The 19757-nt window shown below is 35.5% G+C and overlaps 1 protein-coding gene across 4 annotated transcripts in view; it reads left to right on the top strand.

Annotated features, from left to right (window-relative positions):
• LOC138944837 (lachesin) overlaps positions 1 to 19757 on the top strand; it is a 45056-nt gene that overhangs the window by 9359 nt on the left and 15940 nt on the right. For all 4 annotated transcript variants that reach the window (XM_070315893.1, XM_070315892.1, XM_070315895.1 and 1 more), the window contains exon 3: positions 15618 to 15715. In XM_070315893.1, coding sequence (XP_070171994.1) covers positions 15618 to 15715 — 98 coding nt within the window. The remainder of the gene's footprint in view (positions 1 to 15617; positions 15716 to 19757) is intronic.

Genomic DNA, 19757 nt, shown 5'->3' with positions numbered 1-19757 from the left:
TCGCCAAGTTTTTCCTTTGAGGATGAAAGATATTAATTAAACTGTCACAGACACTGTACTCTGCGCGCGCGCGCGAAATCCTGCCCAACTTTATTTCGCCACTTACAAGTTTACCACTTATCATTAAGTGAGCCTGCGTACGCGAACGTGCGGACGACAAGTCATCTTTTTACGACTCTAATACGTGATATTTATGCGTACGATAGAAAACACAGACGGGAGACATGACGACGAGTCAAACGTGACGCGCGCATGCAAAAGGATCGGCCAATTATACGCCAGCAAGCATGCTGAAGCTTGAAATATGCCACAAACAGACAATTCATTTATCTGTTTTCATCTGTTTTCTTTTTATTTGGATTTTATCTGTTATGGTATTTTCAAATATGTATTTTGACTACAAATATTTCTGCAATATATTGTAATATACAAATTACAAAAATTACAAAAACAAGTTAGAAAATTAAATTTTGGAAAAAGTTATCTCAATTTTCAACAAGAAAAGTATTATTCATGTAAAATGCATTTATTATCGAAGCGCGCGTTCATATTCTTTTGTCGACTAAAATTTCCTGACTCTTTTATATATCTTTAGTAGGCGCTTCAGGAAAAACGTCCGTAAAGCGCATATTAAATGACTCTTCTATATCTGTCTGCCGTCAGTTATCCGACACCTCTCTTTTCCGATAACTGACAGCGGTTACGTTTAACATTTCGATAGCCGATAACCGATGTATGAAACTGAAGCGTTATGTACATATCAAGATGAGAACAGAGTGCACACTAAAGCAAAATTGGCAACCGACCTTTGAACTGACCCTATTACACATAGCAAGGCTTCATGCTTCAAACTTACAGGAGAAAATGTCTGCAAGCGAGATACGCCAACAGCTACGTCGCGTTAGTTATCAGATGCAGATGTTGCATGATGTAATGGACATTCATCTCTCAATATGAAGAATTAGTTAAGCAAGATAATCTCGTTCGAATATTCAGAGAATCCAATCATAACTGCTACAAATATACTCAGTGTGTGAAAGGATTTAATTTTTATATTATATATTTAAAGATCATCAAAATAAAATTATCGTCTGAAACATCCTTTCTTCATTTCTAATGAACCATAGTATATCATAAATAATAAAATTAAATTTACAACATAAGCATTTTCTAAGCATATTATAATTAAAATTTTTCGTTTAAATACATCTAAGAATATTCCATATGGAATATTCTTATAATTCCGTATGAAAAAATATTCACTCAAAAGATATGATTGCTTATAAACTCGACAATATAAATCTCCTTTTTTTTTTATTTATCATGTTTTTAAAATTAATCGAAATTTCACAAAAAAATAACTCGTTCCGAAAAGGATTACGCGTTGTGTACGCTGATATGAAATGATAGAACAATCGGTATTGTAAGAGAATGTGTTGATTTCATTCGTAAAACGATTAAAAGATAATGTAATACAAATTGCAAAGATCTTATCTATCAAATGACACGTTACGCACGTGATGTCAGGTTCTCGTGTGTAATATACTCGTACGTATCCATCCGCGTAATACGTGATGTCGCGATACATCTGTCTATTCGCGCAGTAATACGTCATTCTAGATAGTTCATAATACGAATATACTGATTCTGTGCGCGCAAGCAGAAACAGAGTTTTGCTCCAATCGCAACTTTCAGTTGCTTATAAATATAAAGAGAGAAAGAGAGAGAGAGAGAGAAGATACCAGCACATTTTAAAATCGCATAAAGGAAATTATATATCGTTTAAAAAAATGTCCGTGTAATATTCTTTTAATTCATAGGAAAAAAAAAGTATAAAAAAAACAAGAATGTGTGGAATAGAAGTTTGGAAGTAATGTAAACAATTTTACGAGAATTTTACGAGAAACAGATTATAATTAATTTCCGTTGCAATGAAATCCAATCGACAATTATTCATGGCAATAAGCAAAATTTAATCAACTATGAATATTAAATATGTAATGACAGAGTTTTCAAATAACAATTCGCAAAACACGGATTCGTCAAATATGAATGTAAAGAGCTCAATAATGATTCATGAATACGGATTTAGAATTAATGCCGCCTTTAATCATAGATTGAAAATAATCCGCGATTATCTCCGGTTATGAAAACCAGTTTTGCATTTAAGGTAGAAAGTAATCGCACAGCAAAATTCTAGAAATATCGCTTCGATCATGTCAGGAGTGCGATTAAGACGCGAGATTAAAGTTTCGCATTTAGTGTCACAGGTGCAATGCGGCCGCGATCCTCCGAGAGTATTCCACGGAAAGCCCTTTTAGATGTTAGCTTATACTACATAACTTATATATATATATATATATATATATATATATATATATATATATGCGCGTGTCCGCACGTATAGCCAGCAATGTTTCGTTACCGTAGTTAACTACGTTTGCACAACACACCCGTTACGGCTTCGACCATCATCTCGAGGCCGTGTAGTCGCTCGCATCTGAGGACTATGTTAACGCCGAGGAAGCTTCGATGTAATATGTAACATTAAGGATGTAGACCATGTATAGAACCAATTACATTTGCGATTATATAGATATACATCAGTATCGGGATGCATGTAATTGGTACACAGGAACGTCGGGTATCTTCTCTCGAGCGTTTTAATTGTCGTGAACAAACTTGAAATCGCGTCGTTATTCTCTATCGTTAGAGACCAACATTAACGTCTTCATCATTTAATGAATTATAATTTTATTAATCATTAAGCATCAATCATTTTTTAACAGAGTGCGCGTAACTTTCTGAGAATCTTTTTTACTCCTTCAAAAATACTGTGAGAAGTGAACCTTAAAAATGGGATTTAACGAAAAACGTTTCTTGCTCGTGAGCAAAATCTGATTTTTAAATGAATCTTTCCATAGCGTTTTATTTCGCGTCACTGAGACGTGATTAGATGTAATGCTAATTAGCGCGCTAATTAGAAAGCTGTTGCAAGAAAATCTTTATCATTTGTAATTAAAAAATAAATGTTCGTAAGATTTACGGTGCCGATGTCTGAAAGGATTTAAATTACACGTACACAAATAGGATTCGTTAGTTATACATATCTAAAACTTACACATAAACTTCAATTCAACAAACCTTTAGCTGTGTGTAATATATATACCGGATTAATCCTAGAATAATCGATGATATCCCGGAACAATCGCTCTTCGTACTTTGACTTCCGGAAGTCTGTACACATCAGGAAAAGTGTGTAACTTCTGAGACACAGTGTAACACACTACGGTGCGCACATGTTTGTACAGCACATGCGTTTAATATTAATATGTGCTATACGCCTATACGGTGAATGAGAAATAGTTTCAAGCATAGTTTCCTGGCCGCGCTCACGTACTAGTAGTAATCTTCTTACATGTTAAGGACACGCTACCGTACCAGGCATACGTGCACGGGCTCGTATTAAAGGACGAAGGAGCGTGAGGTGAATTGTGAGTGCGTAATATACGCATATATGTCTGCTATTTGCGCGCGTACGTACACGCACATATGCATATCTGCATACGTATCTATCATCCGGTCAAAGTTTTAAATCCAATTTCGCGCATCCTTTCGCACACGCTCGATTCACACTTATAGCTGGGCAATAAAAAATGTTAGCAAATGCGGTCGCGTATTTATAGCTCTGTTTCTTCTACATAATGCCTGTGCAACTGCGCTCTACGTATGTCGCGTCTCTCTTTCCGCGCGTAAAAAAATATATATCGCTTCTATTTAATGCTGAAATATTTAATTCTCCGCACGTCGCGCGACACATACCCGCGACAGCCGCCTATATACGGCGTGTTTATTGCAACAGGTAAAACTATAGTTACCACACAGTTACAGGATGAAAATTCAACGGCTATGGTTTACGCAACAAATCCTTTATTCAACGAAAATGTTGAAAGGCTAATAATTCTCGTATGCGCGAGTGAAATGAAGCGGATTGCGAATTATCTTCTAACACTGTTAACGTTGCATTACATCACAGTTAATCTCAAGCACTTTACGCACTAAACTCCGAAACTCCTAATATACAAGTCCTTAATTTTCAGTTAATTTCAAATAAATGTAAAATTTAGTCAAAGTAAATTTTAATTACAGAACAGAAAATATATTGTTGCATAAACATATACAAGAGATAAAAAAAGGAAGTAGACAGAAAAATTATCCAATCACTCCATTCTGCACAACAACTTGTTTATATTAATATCCTCTGTTGAGTGGTTATTTTTTTTTTGTTTCTCGGAGCAATAGATTCAGTTACACCATCTCAACAATCTCGTTCAATATCGATCGCGTTTTCACACGAGAAACGAGAAAGAAGAGCCAATAGAACGATCGTTTTCACGGCGTTCGGTCGAGCGTGTTCAATGTTTGCAAATTCCTCGTTGACTCTCCGGTAAACTTTTCGCCGCCTTCTCAAAACGGTATACATTTCCGTGTCGTATTAACCGACCGACCGAGCGAGGAGGCAGCAAGATGATTATGTAACGCGAGTGTGTAACATCGACTTGCATACGTATCGATATGTATCGATATGCATGTAATGTTAAGGTACGCGCGTATGTATAGTGCTCCAGCAGGCGGGAAACCTCCGTGTTCCGGATGTGCGATCTTACTGATTTCCGGAATCGAAGCCTGTGTCTCCAGAGAGTAGGACTGGAGGTAGGAAGAGCAAGAGAGGCTGAGAAATTAAGAGAGAGAGAGAGAGAGAGAGAGAGAGAGAGAGAGAGAGAGATTCGGATGGCCGAGCATGGACGCGAATTCGATTAATTAAACTTCGAATTCGCGCCGCTTCGCGGAAATGGAATTATCGCGGGGTAGTCGATGGTGGTGGCGGTAAATGCATCGGTTCGAGGACAGTGAATCGTTACCATCGCCACCATCAGGCAGAGATGGTTACGTTTTCAGCGAGGTGCAGCGGCGGTATTTGGGGATCGAATAGTGTAACAGCTTGCGTCTCTAACCGTGAAAAAGGACGAGGGGGACGAAAGGATAGCGAACTAACGGGTCAAAGAAGGATATATATTTACAGCCCCAAGCAGCGTGTCGTGATAGAGAAAAGTTTCGGAAACCGTGAGAATTTAAACTGTCGCGAATCTGGCTAAGACCGACGGACTTTTCCTCCTTCCTCTTCTCTCCCCTTCGACTTCGAGTGGCGTTTCAATAATCCGCTTTGGTAATCGCGTCGCTTAGCCTCCGTCGAAGGAAGAGTTGGACGGGTATTTATTAGATTCTCAAGTCGAATTCTCCACCGTTGATCGATTACTGACATTCGACGTGAGTTGCGAGAAATATCGATTCTTCTCGTCCATTACACGTGTACGTTTGAAAATCACTTGGAAAATTGCCCGCGTCATGTTTGCGATCGTTTGCGATTTTCTTTTCAGGAATGAGAAAGTTATGACTCGGTTATAAAGTGCACGACGCTTGAAACAAAATGCGATTGAAGTATAAACTCCTTCTCTAATATGTTCTTCCGCTCAAAATGCTAAAGTTACCGTTACAATCTATCGATTTTCAGTCCATTTAAATAAATATGTTATTCTGTTATTACGATCAAGCGTACGTTTTTTTTTTTTAATATTGAATATAATATTGTATATTTTCTAAATGCAAATATTTTTAATTTATTTCACATGATTAATGTTTATTACACCATTTAAGAAATAATCAATTTAAAATTTAAAAGAAAAGAAGTTCAAATTTAAAGTTTGAATTTTCGTAAATAAGGAAATTAGCATGTAATATGTAGATATTAATCGTGATATATAGATAGAATATAAGTAATTAATTACATTTTTAAGCAAATAAAAACAAAGAAGAACATTATAAGTAACTAATAAAGCTGGAAAAATTTATAAGACTTCATTTTTAATGATGGTTCAATAATCCGCTTATGTGATCAGTCACAAAAAAAGCTTTGAAAAATCCGAATCTTTATTAATATGCTAAAATAGAACACTAAAAGATAATATAATATTTTTTCATGAGATTTTAAGGGCCTTATAGACATGAAATTTCATCCCGTATCAATTTCTCGTTTTAATATCAAGAATATCTTCGTTTAATCTATTACTAAAATAATCTAATAGAGAAAAATTTTGAAAACAAATGAATAAGATAAAAGTTCGATTATCGCAATATTAAATTGGCAAATCTGAATTTTAAATCTCTCAAGTTGATCCCAAATAAAAGTAAAAAATGTACGTGCAGAAAGAAAAAAGTGATGAACGACGATATGATAAAATACTTTTCTTAAATAATTATTTTTTCTTGTATTTTCACGATAATACTTATCGTAAAGTTTCGACGTGTAAACTTTTACATACACAAAAGAATGATATAGAGAGAATAGAATTTGACAGCATTGTAAACGCGGTAAAAAAGCGATGGAGAAGAAGAGGAAGCGTATGTCACAGCTTGTACCTCCTTTTCCCCTGGTGTAGACAGCGCTGATGATAAAAATCCTTTTGCAGCAGCATAATATCATAATAACTATGTAAATCAGATCCGCCGTAGCAACCCACAAACAGAGAATCGGATATTCGTATGCTAAGCCTCCACCCGTTCTCCACACTGTGGCCACCATTTCGCTTTGACATGCGCTATATATTCGGTGTTACTCATCTCTGACAACAAGGCTAGCTCTCATAAAAAAACATTATTTAACTATCTACTCTTTCAGCATTAACAATTGCCAGCTATGTTATGTATTACGTCAAACAAATCCACTCTTGTAAAAAGCGTTGAGTTTTGCAGTTTTGTGTATGTAAAAAGCTTAATGCAAAAATGCAAATATATATCATGTATATCAAAAGATATCGCTTAAATTTAATAACGAAATTCTGTAGTTGGTAAATGAATTGCAATCTAGCTTGGAAGGTTTATATGTTATTACGTTATAATACGCCCGATGCCTTTTTTTATTAGAAAATAATTTTATCGTATTATAAAGATCCGTTGAACATTTACCTCATATCTTATAAAGAACTCAAGAAAAATAAAGTTTAAAAAAGCGATTTTGCCAGTATCATATTTACATTGAGAAAAGTTCGAGATAAATATGGAAGAGCGCGCGCGAATAAGAGTTTCAAGGAAAATATGAAACAACACGCGCACCGAAACTTCAGAGAAACCTAACGAAATATTGAACAAAAAAGCAAAATACATATTACAGATTATAGGATATATTTATACAAGAAAAAATTAATGTTCTCATAATTAAGAAGTCTATCCAAGGAAAGATGAATTTTGCTAAATATCATTTTCCGTATTAAACTTATTCATTATATTTCATAACGATTTTGAAAAAAATGCACCAACTTTCAGATTTCTATTTACAGTGAAGGTATTTGAATTTTTGCATCCGTGCATGGTGAAAAATGTTTACAGGCGTGATTATGCGTCATTCATGGAGACAGCCATAGTGCATGCTATATTGCGTTTCGAAAACGAGCCCGGTGCCGCAATGGATTTTAATAAGCAGTCGTAAACGCGTTACAATCGGTCGACGACGAGGTTAAATGAGACTTTAAACGTTGCACGCAGACGGTGTCTCCTACCGCGAAGCCGACGCGCTCGTATTTATTAATCGTAAGTTCTATATAATTACGCTTTATGCGTCAATCGCAGTATCGCGCGTCATACATTGCGTTATTAAATATCCTACGGAAATTTCACTCCGTAAATAACACATGCGCAATTATATCGTAACGTATCAATTATCGCGTAACATAAATTGGCGTGCATTTCATTAGTTATGTTATGAACATAATATAAAGCAATACACAAATGTTTCGATACATTCATTTTATATGAGAAATAATGGAGGGGAGGGGAGGAGCAACGATTAAAATAATCCTTTTCATAGATAAAAAAATAATGCGAATTATATTCACGGTGTAATTTTGTAAAAGTCTTATATGAGGTCTCCTGATTAATCTAACATGTACCAATATATTGCATTACGTTAGCATCTTACGAAACTTCGTGCCTTAATTTGACTACAGAGTATTATGTGGCACCTTCTTGCGAGTAACATAAACAGTGTAGCAGAAACGCAGATTATATCCAGCAATGTGTCGCGGCTTTCAAATATACGCGGTTGTAAATATTTTGTCAGAAGCACGCATTTTTTTTTCATTATATTATACATTTCAATATATGAATAGCTTTGTTAAAAAACGAAATTATCTCTGTATTTATATCACAAATTGGATATTAATTACGCAATAGAATTTTATTTTACAATCGTCAAACATCGTGTAATCACGTAAATATTAATAAGATCATTCGAATAAATTTTTCGAAAAATTTGTTAATATTTTACCAAATCTAAACGACATAGTACCGATTGGAGATGACATTGACGCGATGATATCGAGAAATATTCGCCAAGTACGTAGAAGGATTTGATAAATGCAAGACGATACCAAAGTTTTGTGATGAAAGTTAAGTTGTCTTTAAAAGAGCGATACGAGAGCGCACAACGAAGCGAAAAGCAAAGACCACCGTGTCTCGTAGCCGTCGTCGTCCTGAGCGCGGTAGCCAAACTTCCAAGGTTTCCTCATGCTTTTTTCGCAAATTAATGCTCTCGCTCGAGATAAAAATTTGCTGAGCCTCGCGCGCACCGAAAAAGGAAAAGAAAAATATTTACACTTCTGGGGAAGCGAGAAGTTGGCTCGCGTTTCTACCCTCTGTACTCCGCTTATCACGGAAGTTGGCTATTCTGTCGTAATAACCGGGAACTTTGTTAAACTCTCGTTTAAAGAAAATATCACTTTCTCGAGGCTCTCTCCTTCAGGGCACTAATGGCCTCGATTCATCCCGGTTGTCCGCGGCCGTTCTTATTAACTTAACACAATATACGTCACGCCCGTCAGCAACAATGTAATTTAAGTGTTTAGGGAGTCGAACTAGCGATCGCGGACCGATTTAAGCGAGACGTTAGTATTCCAAGTACGATAAAATTTGCATAGAACGTGGGATAGACTTCGTCATTCGGCTTGTATTCGCTCTATTGAGATGTGTTATTGTATGTAATATCTAAAAACTAAAAACGCATCCAAGCTTTTTAACGTGAATATTTCAACGAGGATTTCGCGATATAATTAGTTTTATCAACTCTTTGAAACGCAAAATTTTTCTCTCTAAAAGTATCGATAATTAAACTATAAGTTTTATAATTAAATTTAAATAATCTCTTTCATTTCTGTAAAAGAAAAGGATCTAGAAAATATATTTTTCGTTCAGTTGATTAATATTTTTTATATATAAAATAATATAAATAATTTCGTAGTGCAATTAAATGCTGTAAACTACCGAAAAATCATAGCAAATTTTTTAAGAATTTCGTGTTTTTTACATCATCGTATTTAAAAATTAAATCAATTTCATGGGGCACTATACGATCATTTTTATTCTGCTTCTATCAATAATCTAACGTCGTAAGCTTTCTGGTATAACGCGGTGAACGAGTTAAATCGATTTTACACGATATGCTCTCACCGTTGTTCTCGCGTTGTCCATTTCTCATCGTATAACTGCTAATAATATTTCTTGTCGACCCGTTGATGTGTTAAGAAGATTTAAATGTGTTAAGAGAATTTAAATTCACTATATTTGCGAGCTTGCAAAACTCTTTAAACTTGAATGCTTTTAATTCTTTCTTATTATATCGAGAACACATAATACAGATATATCGTGATATATTTACGTGCAAGTAAAATGTCAAAAATAATTCATTTAATAGAGATTTGTAATCGTGTGTTTCGTATTTATTTTAAAATCTATTAAAAGAATGCTTATATATATATGTATATATAAACAGACACATTTAGGGCGGCGGAAACGTAAATGACTTTCCGTTACCCAAGTTTATTTTGCGAATATTCCCGCTAGCGATTGATTCCAAATGCATCGCGATGCATTTTGCGTAACGACCGAGACGAGATGCGCGACCGAAATAAGAGGATCATTTGTCGATAACACGATCTGTAGCTTGAACACACGTTTCTCTCGTGCATAGCGGCAAAAAGGACAGGCGCATCTCGGCTCCGCGGATTCTCCATTCACGATAATCTGTCCGCACGACACGGGAACATCGTGTAGCCCGCATCGACACGCGTATAAAAACATTTCTCCGTCTTTCAGCCTCTCCAACTCTTGGTGCATCGCCGGTATCTCGGCTCTACGTGTCGGTATGTATCGCCGGTGAATGGTGTGTCCGTAAGATGTTTGAGATATGTCGGGCGATATTTCGTTCTGTCGAACATCGACGTACGAGTCTTCGCCTCCTATCCCTTCCCCCCCCCCTCCCCCTTTTTCTAGCTGCAGGCCGATTTCGATCTTAGGACCTATTTTCCCGCATTTCTCTCGAACTTCAAAATTCCATGTACAAGACGCTCTCGAAGATTTATGTTCGCAACGCTCACGGAAACTGTGTTAGAATGCGTTTATTTTCGCATGGACATTGGGTGTCGCGCGTGAGTCTCGGTCTCCCTTTTATTTTCAAATATTGGCAATTGGCTTTGATCGCGACTCAATCACGTTCGGTCCCTCTATTTTATTTGGATTCGCGAAAAATTCCGCGTATATAGCAACATCTACCTGGTATTTACGAACGATGTGAAAACTGCGATAACTCGGCAAAGTTATTGTTCGCGCGCGTACATGGTACAGCAGATATTGGCCCCCTTCTTCTTTAGTTATTTTTAACCACCGTTATACGGTTAGCCGATTCGATTAACCGTTCACCTACTGAAATATCGTATAATTCACACATGGATGATGAAACTATTGACTCTCAGTGGGCTTTTGACATGATGTTCTTAATTCATTAAGTTGATAAATTCATTTTCAAAACTTATGAATAACGAAAAAGAACAATTGCCGAATAAAACGTATAATTCTAAAGGATAGAAAGGTACAATTATCGTTTGCGATAACTTCCTTCATCTCAGTAATGCTTACAATCATATTCATGAAGTTTCATGAATTGCATTGACCTCTCCGCTTTTAAATTTCCACACAGTTATATCACTTTTTCAAACAACTTCATTTCTATCATTCTAAAAATGTCGATCCTATCGAAAAATTGAGTGATTTTGCGCAAAAATTGCGCAACGATCGTAGAGATTTATCACGTAACCTTCGCAGTTATTTATATACTATGCGCTTAGAAAAAAAAAAAATATGCCCCGCGATGTGACGGATTTATAGCTCGATTGGGATACCTAATGTGTTCACATGTATCACGAGTACAATATTGTTTGGTTTAACGTCGTCGTACACGCCCGAATTCTCTCAGATTCTTTACCGCGTCGGGCGATACGCGGTGCGCCCATTTATTTTGATATCAAGTTTCTCGCCGGAGACTTCCCGCAGAGAAGCTGCTATAGAAACGGTGCAACCGTTTTATCGCTGATTCGAATCTCGATTGCTTAAAGCCGCTAACGTAGTTACGTATTTTACGACGCGGAAGGGAATAACGATGCCGCGTCGGATTCGTGCCTTACTTTTACTACTGACCGCCACTATTTTTATTCGCTGCCGCGTTTGCCGATATCCTACAAACGGCCGCGATCGTGATATAATGTAAATAGCAAAATGTAAAACTGTACATACATACATACATACACACGTATAGCATCGTGTAAAATCAACACATTAATAAACATAAAATACATCGTAAAAGTAAAAAAGATAAATAGAAATAAAAAAGAAATAATTTTCATTTGATATGTACATTAATTGTTTTATCTGATTTAATTCTATATCAGTAATTTCCATTTAACATACGTATTTAGAGAGAGATAGAGAGAGAGAGATCTACATTTTTCAAAATATTTCCATATAAAATGCCGCCCGCTAAAAGTTAAATATAAATGAAAAACAATATTTAAAAAATTCGTGAATATTTCAAAGCTTTCCGACAATTCTTTTTTTTACTTCATATGCTGTTTTAAGTTACGAGCGATAACAACTTTAACTGCAAAATCTGATACTTGATTTTTTTTACGCTTAACTGCTCGATTGCTATATGGGATTTTCGTACAATACAGCGGACGCGCACACGTTCTCTTTCGAACTTTTGCTTGAAAATTTGAAACAATTTTTTGATATTTCAAATAGTTTCAAAAATATTCGGCTATTACGCCATTATATTGTTATTTTCTCTTCGCTCGTGTATTAAAAAAAAAAAAAACTAAGTTACATATACTCAAAGTCGACATTTTTCTAAAAGATGCAATATCGGCATATTACTATATTTTTTATAACAACTATTCCCTACGCTGTATTATGTAAAATCGAATATCTGAACGAGTTGCCCCGAGCGAGAAATTTGCATTGCGCCATTGTCCCAAGCGTCTTTTAAATTTTGCTTCAAAAGTGCATGAGCAATTCTTTTTGTAGTGATATTAATAAATTATATATATTTACACGGCACGCTCTCACCTTAGGTTTTTATTAAATACGTATAAAAATTGAAGGAGTGCCACGTAAATATATATAATTTGTTGCATGTTTGTATCATTATTCTTCGTGTAAACTAAGATACAGCAAAACAGGGATACGATGCGATGACAGGATTTTCTCGATGAGACGCCGCTTTTATTTTTCACATAATTAACGATATGCTCACCGATATCGAGAGCCGAAAGTAAAAGCCGATCCGCCCTTCGAATCCGCAAACGCGACCGATATATTCGAATGTAGGAGCGCGGATGCCGTCTACCGTAACCTGTGTACCACGAGATTGAATTATTTTTCTCTCGGAATAATTTTGCCATAAAATAAGACTAGTACGAGTGTGCATGCGCGAATCTACACACACCTACACACATATCGCCTTCCGCTTGTGGCATCATCCCTCTCGAGAAAAGCGATCTCTGCAGCTCTCTCCTCCTCCTCATCCCTCTCTCTCTCTTTCGATCTCAGTCTTTCGTTCTTGTTTCTTGCCGGTAACTTTTCTTTCTTTCTCCATCTCTCCTTTTTCCCCTTCATCTCCTCGTTTCACTTCCACAGACGAGGCCACTCGAGGCGAGTAACATCACTATTTTCCCCCACGTCTTCTTATATTACATTCTAGATACGGCCGCGAGGATGATGGCGGAGGAAGCTAAAAATTCCTTTCCGCTCCTGTTTCTGTCAGTGAATATCTTATCATAATATTGTGCCAATACTCTATGCTTGCGAAGATCGCCCCGGATCCCTATAAAGTAGAGACTGTCTGACACAGCTAACTGTTGGGATTTTGTCTCGCCGCCACCCGTTCGACTTCGCTATGTGCGAAACAGCCGCAAGGATTCAAATACAGTTTTGACATATTTCGGAATATCTGGCAATATCGCATCTTCGATTTGGTCGATCGACAGATCGTAATCGCGACTTCCGTTCGATGCAACCGCGACGCATCGAGACAAAACGCCGCCGGATGCTGCGCGCCCGATGCATCGGCCAAAAGTATGACTCGGCGATGAGACAGTATTTGTAAACTTTGACTTCGCGCGTGTTTCAATATCGCGCCATGTGCCCGTGCGCGATGTAGCCGAATGTTGTTTGAACTTTTCGTTTTTTCTCGGATCCCCTCGGGCGAGCTCCATCATGTTACACCGGCAAGGGACGGTTTTTCGTTTACAAAAATGTGTAGCGCCTCGTAATACTTGCAACTTTGACTTTGCTTTTTTCCTCAGCACCGTATTCGCCGGCTCGATTTTACGGTGCCGGCCGGGTGGAAAGAATCGTCGGTGCTTTCGTAAAATAAAGCCAGTGCATTGTTCTCGAGAGCGGGAAGGATGAATCAAGAGGAATGAATCTCTAGATTCTTTTATTACAGAAAAATTGGAGAACTCGGAAGATCAATTACGTAATTTTCCTCTAGAGATAAAAAGATGATAAGAGCGAAAAATTCTGCGTGAACTTGCTGAAAAATCATGTAAGTCTTTTCAACATTGAACAATGAGATTCCACAACAAATGATATTCACGCGAGATTTTATACATTCGAAAGTGGAAGGGACGAACTCTCACTAATAGTTATATAATTTTATCCACCAGATGTGACAGTTGAAGTTCTCAGATCTTAATAACGTAATTGGAAATTAAATGACGCTTTTGTAATATATGATACCGTGTAAATTTTCACTAGCTGATTCTAATACAGTTGATAAATGTATAATTCCTTCCGTTATCTTCATGCTGAGATTACATATAGTGTACAAAGTACATTGTAAGCTATGGTATGTTCACACCGCTTTGTATGAGGCATTTGCATTAGATGTACATTCGCGAGCATACGTGAGCTTATTATAAACTACACGAAAGCCACGAACGAAATATTCCGAAATATTTTAGATAGATGCTATTGTCACGAAGAATTCATCAACGTCCCTCCATAATTGGTGTTTTTTGATAAATATTCATTATTATGTTTATATCGGTCTTGTAACACGTACCACGATTCTTATGCATGGAACTATTCGATGCATCGTCGTTTATGTCAACGAGCTGCAATTTGAGACTTGACAGGAAATTAAACCTATATTTCATTGTTCGAAATACGGTATTATACGCGTCAACAAGCCGTTAATCGTTGTTATTGCGCCGTCACGTGTGTTTTAACGAGAATGACGCATCATGAACATCGAAGTACTGCATTCGCCTCGAGTGGTATAAAATATATGTCAAAGCAACATATGCGAAGTTCTATATATAATAATATATTTATACGAGATCAAATATTTGAAATATTTTACGTTACGAGAAATAATATAAGTTGAACTGATGATGTTAATTTCATAATCTCAACCTGACGTATCGCTTCTAAATACGACGTATCATCAAAGTATCAATATATAAACGCATCGCAAAACATTTATTTTAATTATTTCACGCAGAGATGTTATGGCATGTACGGTAAGCAATTAATTATAATTTACGTAACATAAACAATTCAAATATTTTATAAATAACAATATGTTTTTTTTCGTGAGAAACTTGCAGAAATGTTTAAAATTATCTTGATGTTTTTTCAATCTGCGTACCGATGTTATATATCTATCTATGGTATTGTGTTATATTTCGCTTATTTTGTAGCAAACATTTTCAATAAAATATTCAGCAAATAAACAGCATCATATAGCTTGTGATTCCAAATACAATTTTTATATTCAGTTCACTCAAGTTATTTGAAGAACGGTCAAAAATTTTAACGTTTGACATTTCATTACCAGGATATTTAATAATAAATATTAAAAAAGCGCCAAATGCGATAATCTAATATTTGGCTAAAAAATTGCTCTATATCTGGCATAAAGAACGTGATGAAAATTAGGCTCATAGGATTTCCAACAAGTTCTGTATGACACAGCTTAACTTTTATCCGGGTAATCTATTTCAAAACGTAAATGAGAGCAGCATTATTCCTGTTTTCTAGAATTCTGTTTAAAAAAGTTTCAATTAAATTTTTATAAAGTATCATAAAAGAGTCATGTTGCGTGAATAAAGAATCGGAGAATGCTTGAATTTAATTGAACGCGTTAACGCGAGACTTCTTTCGGTTCACAGATGTGCCGAGCTTTTCCGAGCCGATCGGCAATGTGACCGCCGCCATTGGCAAAGAGGTCGCCCTCTCCTGTACCATCAGGAAAGTGGGAAATTACAAGGTAAGGCAGCCGGCGAATTTTCAACAGCAAGAAACGGTGGCGTGACGCCACGACGCTCGCGGGAGAGCAAACATCGAGCGCTAATTAGAGCCGGCTCGTAGAACGCATAAGCGCGCGCGTTGCCAGAGCGATAAGGAAATCTGAAATTCGGGTAATCCCATGGAAATAAATGGGTCGCTCCGGGCTGGCTCTGGCAGATGTCAGCGTACTGGTGTCTTTTTGCGCGCTCTCCGTCCGCTCTCCGTTTCCTGTATTTTTCCGTGGGTGTGAATCGCGAGCGCGAATGTTCCGCTCGAAATAAGTCGAGGCAATGCACCTTGGGATCGTTAAACGAAGAGGAAACCATTAAATGTATATGATTCTTATTAAAATAACTGTGCAAGCGAAGAACTGGTCAAAGAGCGTTCGTTCTGACTACTCCCTCGTTGCAACAATAAAGTTTCATTTTAATTTCATTTCGTATGCATTAAATATGAAGATAGAAAAAAAACTTTATTTTATATATTATTTAAGCACGCGAGAAATTCAATAGTGCTCGACTTATCTCAGGATAATTTTTTCTTGCTCGTATCCGAAGATTAAGTTGCCGCGGGTTAGTAAGATAGTTGGTTAATATCGAGGATAAAAACAATTTTATACATTTCATGTTGAATCTCCCCGATAATACTGGAAAAATAAAGAGAGCAAAGAATAACAACGCAGTCGATGCGATTCGTGCAATATGTTCGGCAAAGAGCAATTTACAATGCAAATGTATAGAGTATATTCAATAAGCCACGTGTAAACGCCTGCTACTGGCACATACAAATGTTTATTTTTCGCAGAATATCGAAATCGCCATTTCGTTCTCAAGCTTTTCGCTATCGAGCGCGCTTATAATATATAGCGCATAAATCGATTAATTAAAGCTTGAAGTCAAATCATACATGCGCGCGAGCAAATAGTGAAATATATGATTCGTCGAACAATTCCCCATAGACATCGCGTCGGGTGATTTTTTTCCCGGGATAAAGCTTTGACGTGCGATTAAACGCATTAAAGCTCGCGCGCGCGTCAGCGCATCACCATTATTTTGTGTTATTTTAGACACGGTGCTTTTAATATCACATACGTGACCGCCTGTAAAATAAAATTCGATAACCGCAAATATGTGTGCTGCCGTATCGACTTTGCCAATTTATAATTCAGAGTGAATACATCTTTCTCAATCGATTGTCAATTAAAATAATGCCGCGAAAAGGGCAAAAATTTGCATGGATTTTATAGAAAGCATTGCATTATCATTCGGATATCGAACGGAAAATAAAGCGTGTAATAACGACAAACCGGCGAATTGAATACGAAAATAAAATTATGCATGCAGAAACGAATATATACGTTAATTAGAAATGAAAGCAATACTTTAATCTCGTAAAAAATAAGATATAAAAATATAAAATATTAAAGTATGATTAAAAAAATCTTATTGAATAAAAATCCGCTATTTATATGTGATATAAATATAATATTAATTTAACAAAGAATAAAGCGTGTGAAATGCATATTATAGGCTTATACATACAAGAAATATACATATAATGAAAATTCTAAACTTATACGAAAATATAAAATAATATGTATAACGTTAAAAAATTATAAATTAATTGATAAAGTTATGCCTTTTTCTCTCTTCCCAAAGCAATTATTATGTATATTAATTTTTGTTCATAAAGTAACATAAGACAGGTAGGACAAAACAGAAGGATAAAATAAATATAATCAATTTTCAACTGATAGAATAAATATAAAACAATTTTTCTCTGTCATATTGTTGCACGTAAATATAGGAAAAAATAAATAACGAGAGAAAAAATAGAAAGAGTTAATGGTCATATATGGATGTAGAGGATGTATATTTTACGGACTTTTCTTGTTAGATAACATTTCGCATCTGCAGACAGCCGAATCGTATCTAAGTATCTTAATTAAATGTTTGGGCGGCATAATACTCTCTGACTCTTGCAATATTGCCGTGGCGTTAATGTTCTCAGCCAACATAATTATCTTTTTTAATTTATTCTACGGTATCTTGTACTTTATGGTACAATCTAGTAATTTATTCTAGGTATGAGATATGTACGCGGATAAAACAGCAATATGACTTATATGCGATACGAATCGCAAGTTTTCATGCGCGAATTATATGCGCCATATATATCTTTATTATTTTCTTTTTTTTAACTATGTAATTTTACACGGGCACAACAAAATCGAATACACTTCGCGGTTGGTCCAAAAACACTCTAGGCAATAGCTGTTTGCTGTTCGGTATACATATACGCGCGGCTAATACTTTTTTATATGTGTACGTGCGCTATTTTTATGTACTCCGCTACATCCCAGAACTATGGCCCGTCGGCAAACAAACTCGCATATTTGTATACTACGGATAGACAGTAATAAAAGCGTTTTATGCATATGTTTTCTGCAGTTACAAAGAAACGTTGCAATAATGGAATGTCTTTTAGCGTACTATGTAAGTTTGACGCGTGTTATTAATATAAAATTCGCGATGCAAAATATCATAAGAGAATTTGAATCTTTTTAATTAATAATTTTACATCATTTGAAATTTATCTATTAAAGATACTACGTAGTACGTAACTGCAAAATAAAAAAAAAAAAAAAACAAAGGTATATATAACACGAAATATATTTTTATAAATTATATATTAATGTAACGTAATACACATATATGTATATAGTATATGTATTTGATAAAAAAAATTATTAAACCATGCGGAAATATGACAGAAAGGACTCAAAAATTTAATAGCTCAAAATAAATTTAAATCATCGTCATAAATTGCGGCAAAAAATTGCTGTCTCCGAAATGGTATGAAAAATGGGTGAAATGGTTATTTATCGCGAGCGCATTTATATTCATCGCGAGATGCATCCGCGTGTGAGAACTTAGTAACTCATATTGATACATAATGATTTCGTCTCTAACATGTTGCTAATTAAGACCTCACAGGATTTTATTCTCGCGCGCACACTTAATACTTTAGTGTCAAAAACACCGAAATATGCATATATACACGCATTTCTCTCAAATGTAGAATAAACTTATCGAATATATCGTCTCAGTAAGAACAAGGAACTACCCGACTTTATACAAATTATTTCTCGTATTAATTAGGGATCGTAAAATTTTGTCAAATTCTAATTTCTCGATGTTATATAAATAGATTCTTATTTATGTTTACAGAAACCCCGCGGTTTTTTTATCCATATTATCTGAAATAAATACTCATTCCTTTTCATAAATACTAATATGATTATTATATCTCTTCCAAAATTACTTTAAATTTGTTTTGCATTTACATACGGAATTGTATATATGTATATTATTTAATAAACTTTTGAAGCTTATGTATTGAAGAAGAAATTTAGTTTAGTAGTATTTGTACAACTAGTTTACTTTAATGTTCCGTCTGAAATGACATGATTCAGTAACCAAGTCTGAAATGATCAGACAGAATATATAATTTTCGACTTGATAAATATTTCCCATTTTCACTTAATTAGCGTTTCAATTGCAAACATTAATGCTAAGTTTCTGCAAATATTATACACAGAAGCATTTCTTACAGAATATTTTAGATTATAATCGAGATTTACTGAAGGTTCGATAATTGCAAAAATGCGTTAAAAAAAATTATGTTATATGTTTACGTCGAATTTATTTTAAATGATATGAAAAGAGAAAAAGAGAGAAAGAAATAAACGTGAAAGTTATATACCATATAACGAGAAAGACATATATGTAATCTGTAAGATATAATGCGATTAAACTATTATACTCTGAGTCTATTGCTGCTATCATTATACAATAATTGCAGCCTATAACTTACAGGATACTTTGCATAACCGAAACGATTTATTCAACGTTTTCAAAGCAGCTAATCAAGTATCTTTCGATCAAAGTTTCGTTCGTTAAACATCGTCAACTAGCAAGGGAACCGATTCCGAAAAGCGATCATAATGAATGAAAGGAAAC

This window comes from Polyergus mexicanus, unplaced genomic scaffold, assembly GCF_030449975.1.
Source record: "Polyergus mexicanus isolate NDT 795.1 unplaced genomic scaffold, iyPolMexi1.0 SCAF_2, whole genome shotgun sequence".
NCBI classification, from domain to species: Eukaryota; Metazoa; Arthropoda; class Insecta; order Hymenoptera; family Formicidae; genus Polyergus; species Polyergus mexicanus.
The sequence above is the reverse complement of the archived record's forward strand: the minus strand, read 5'-3'. Positions and strand labels throughout refer to the sequence as shown.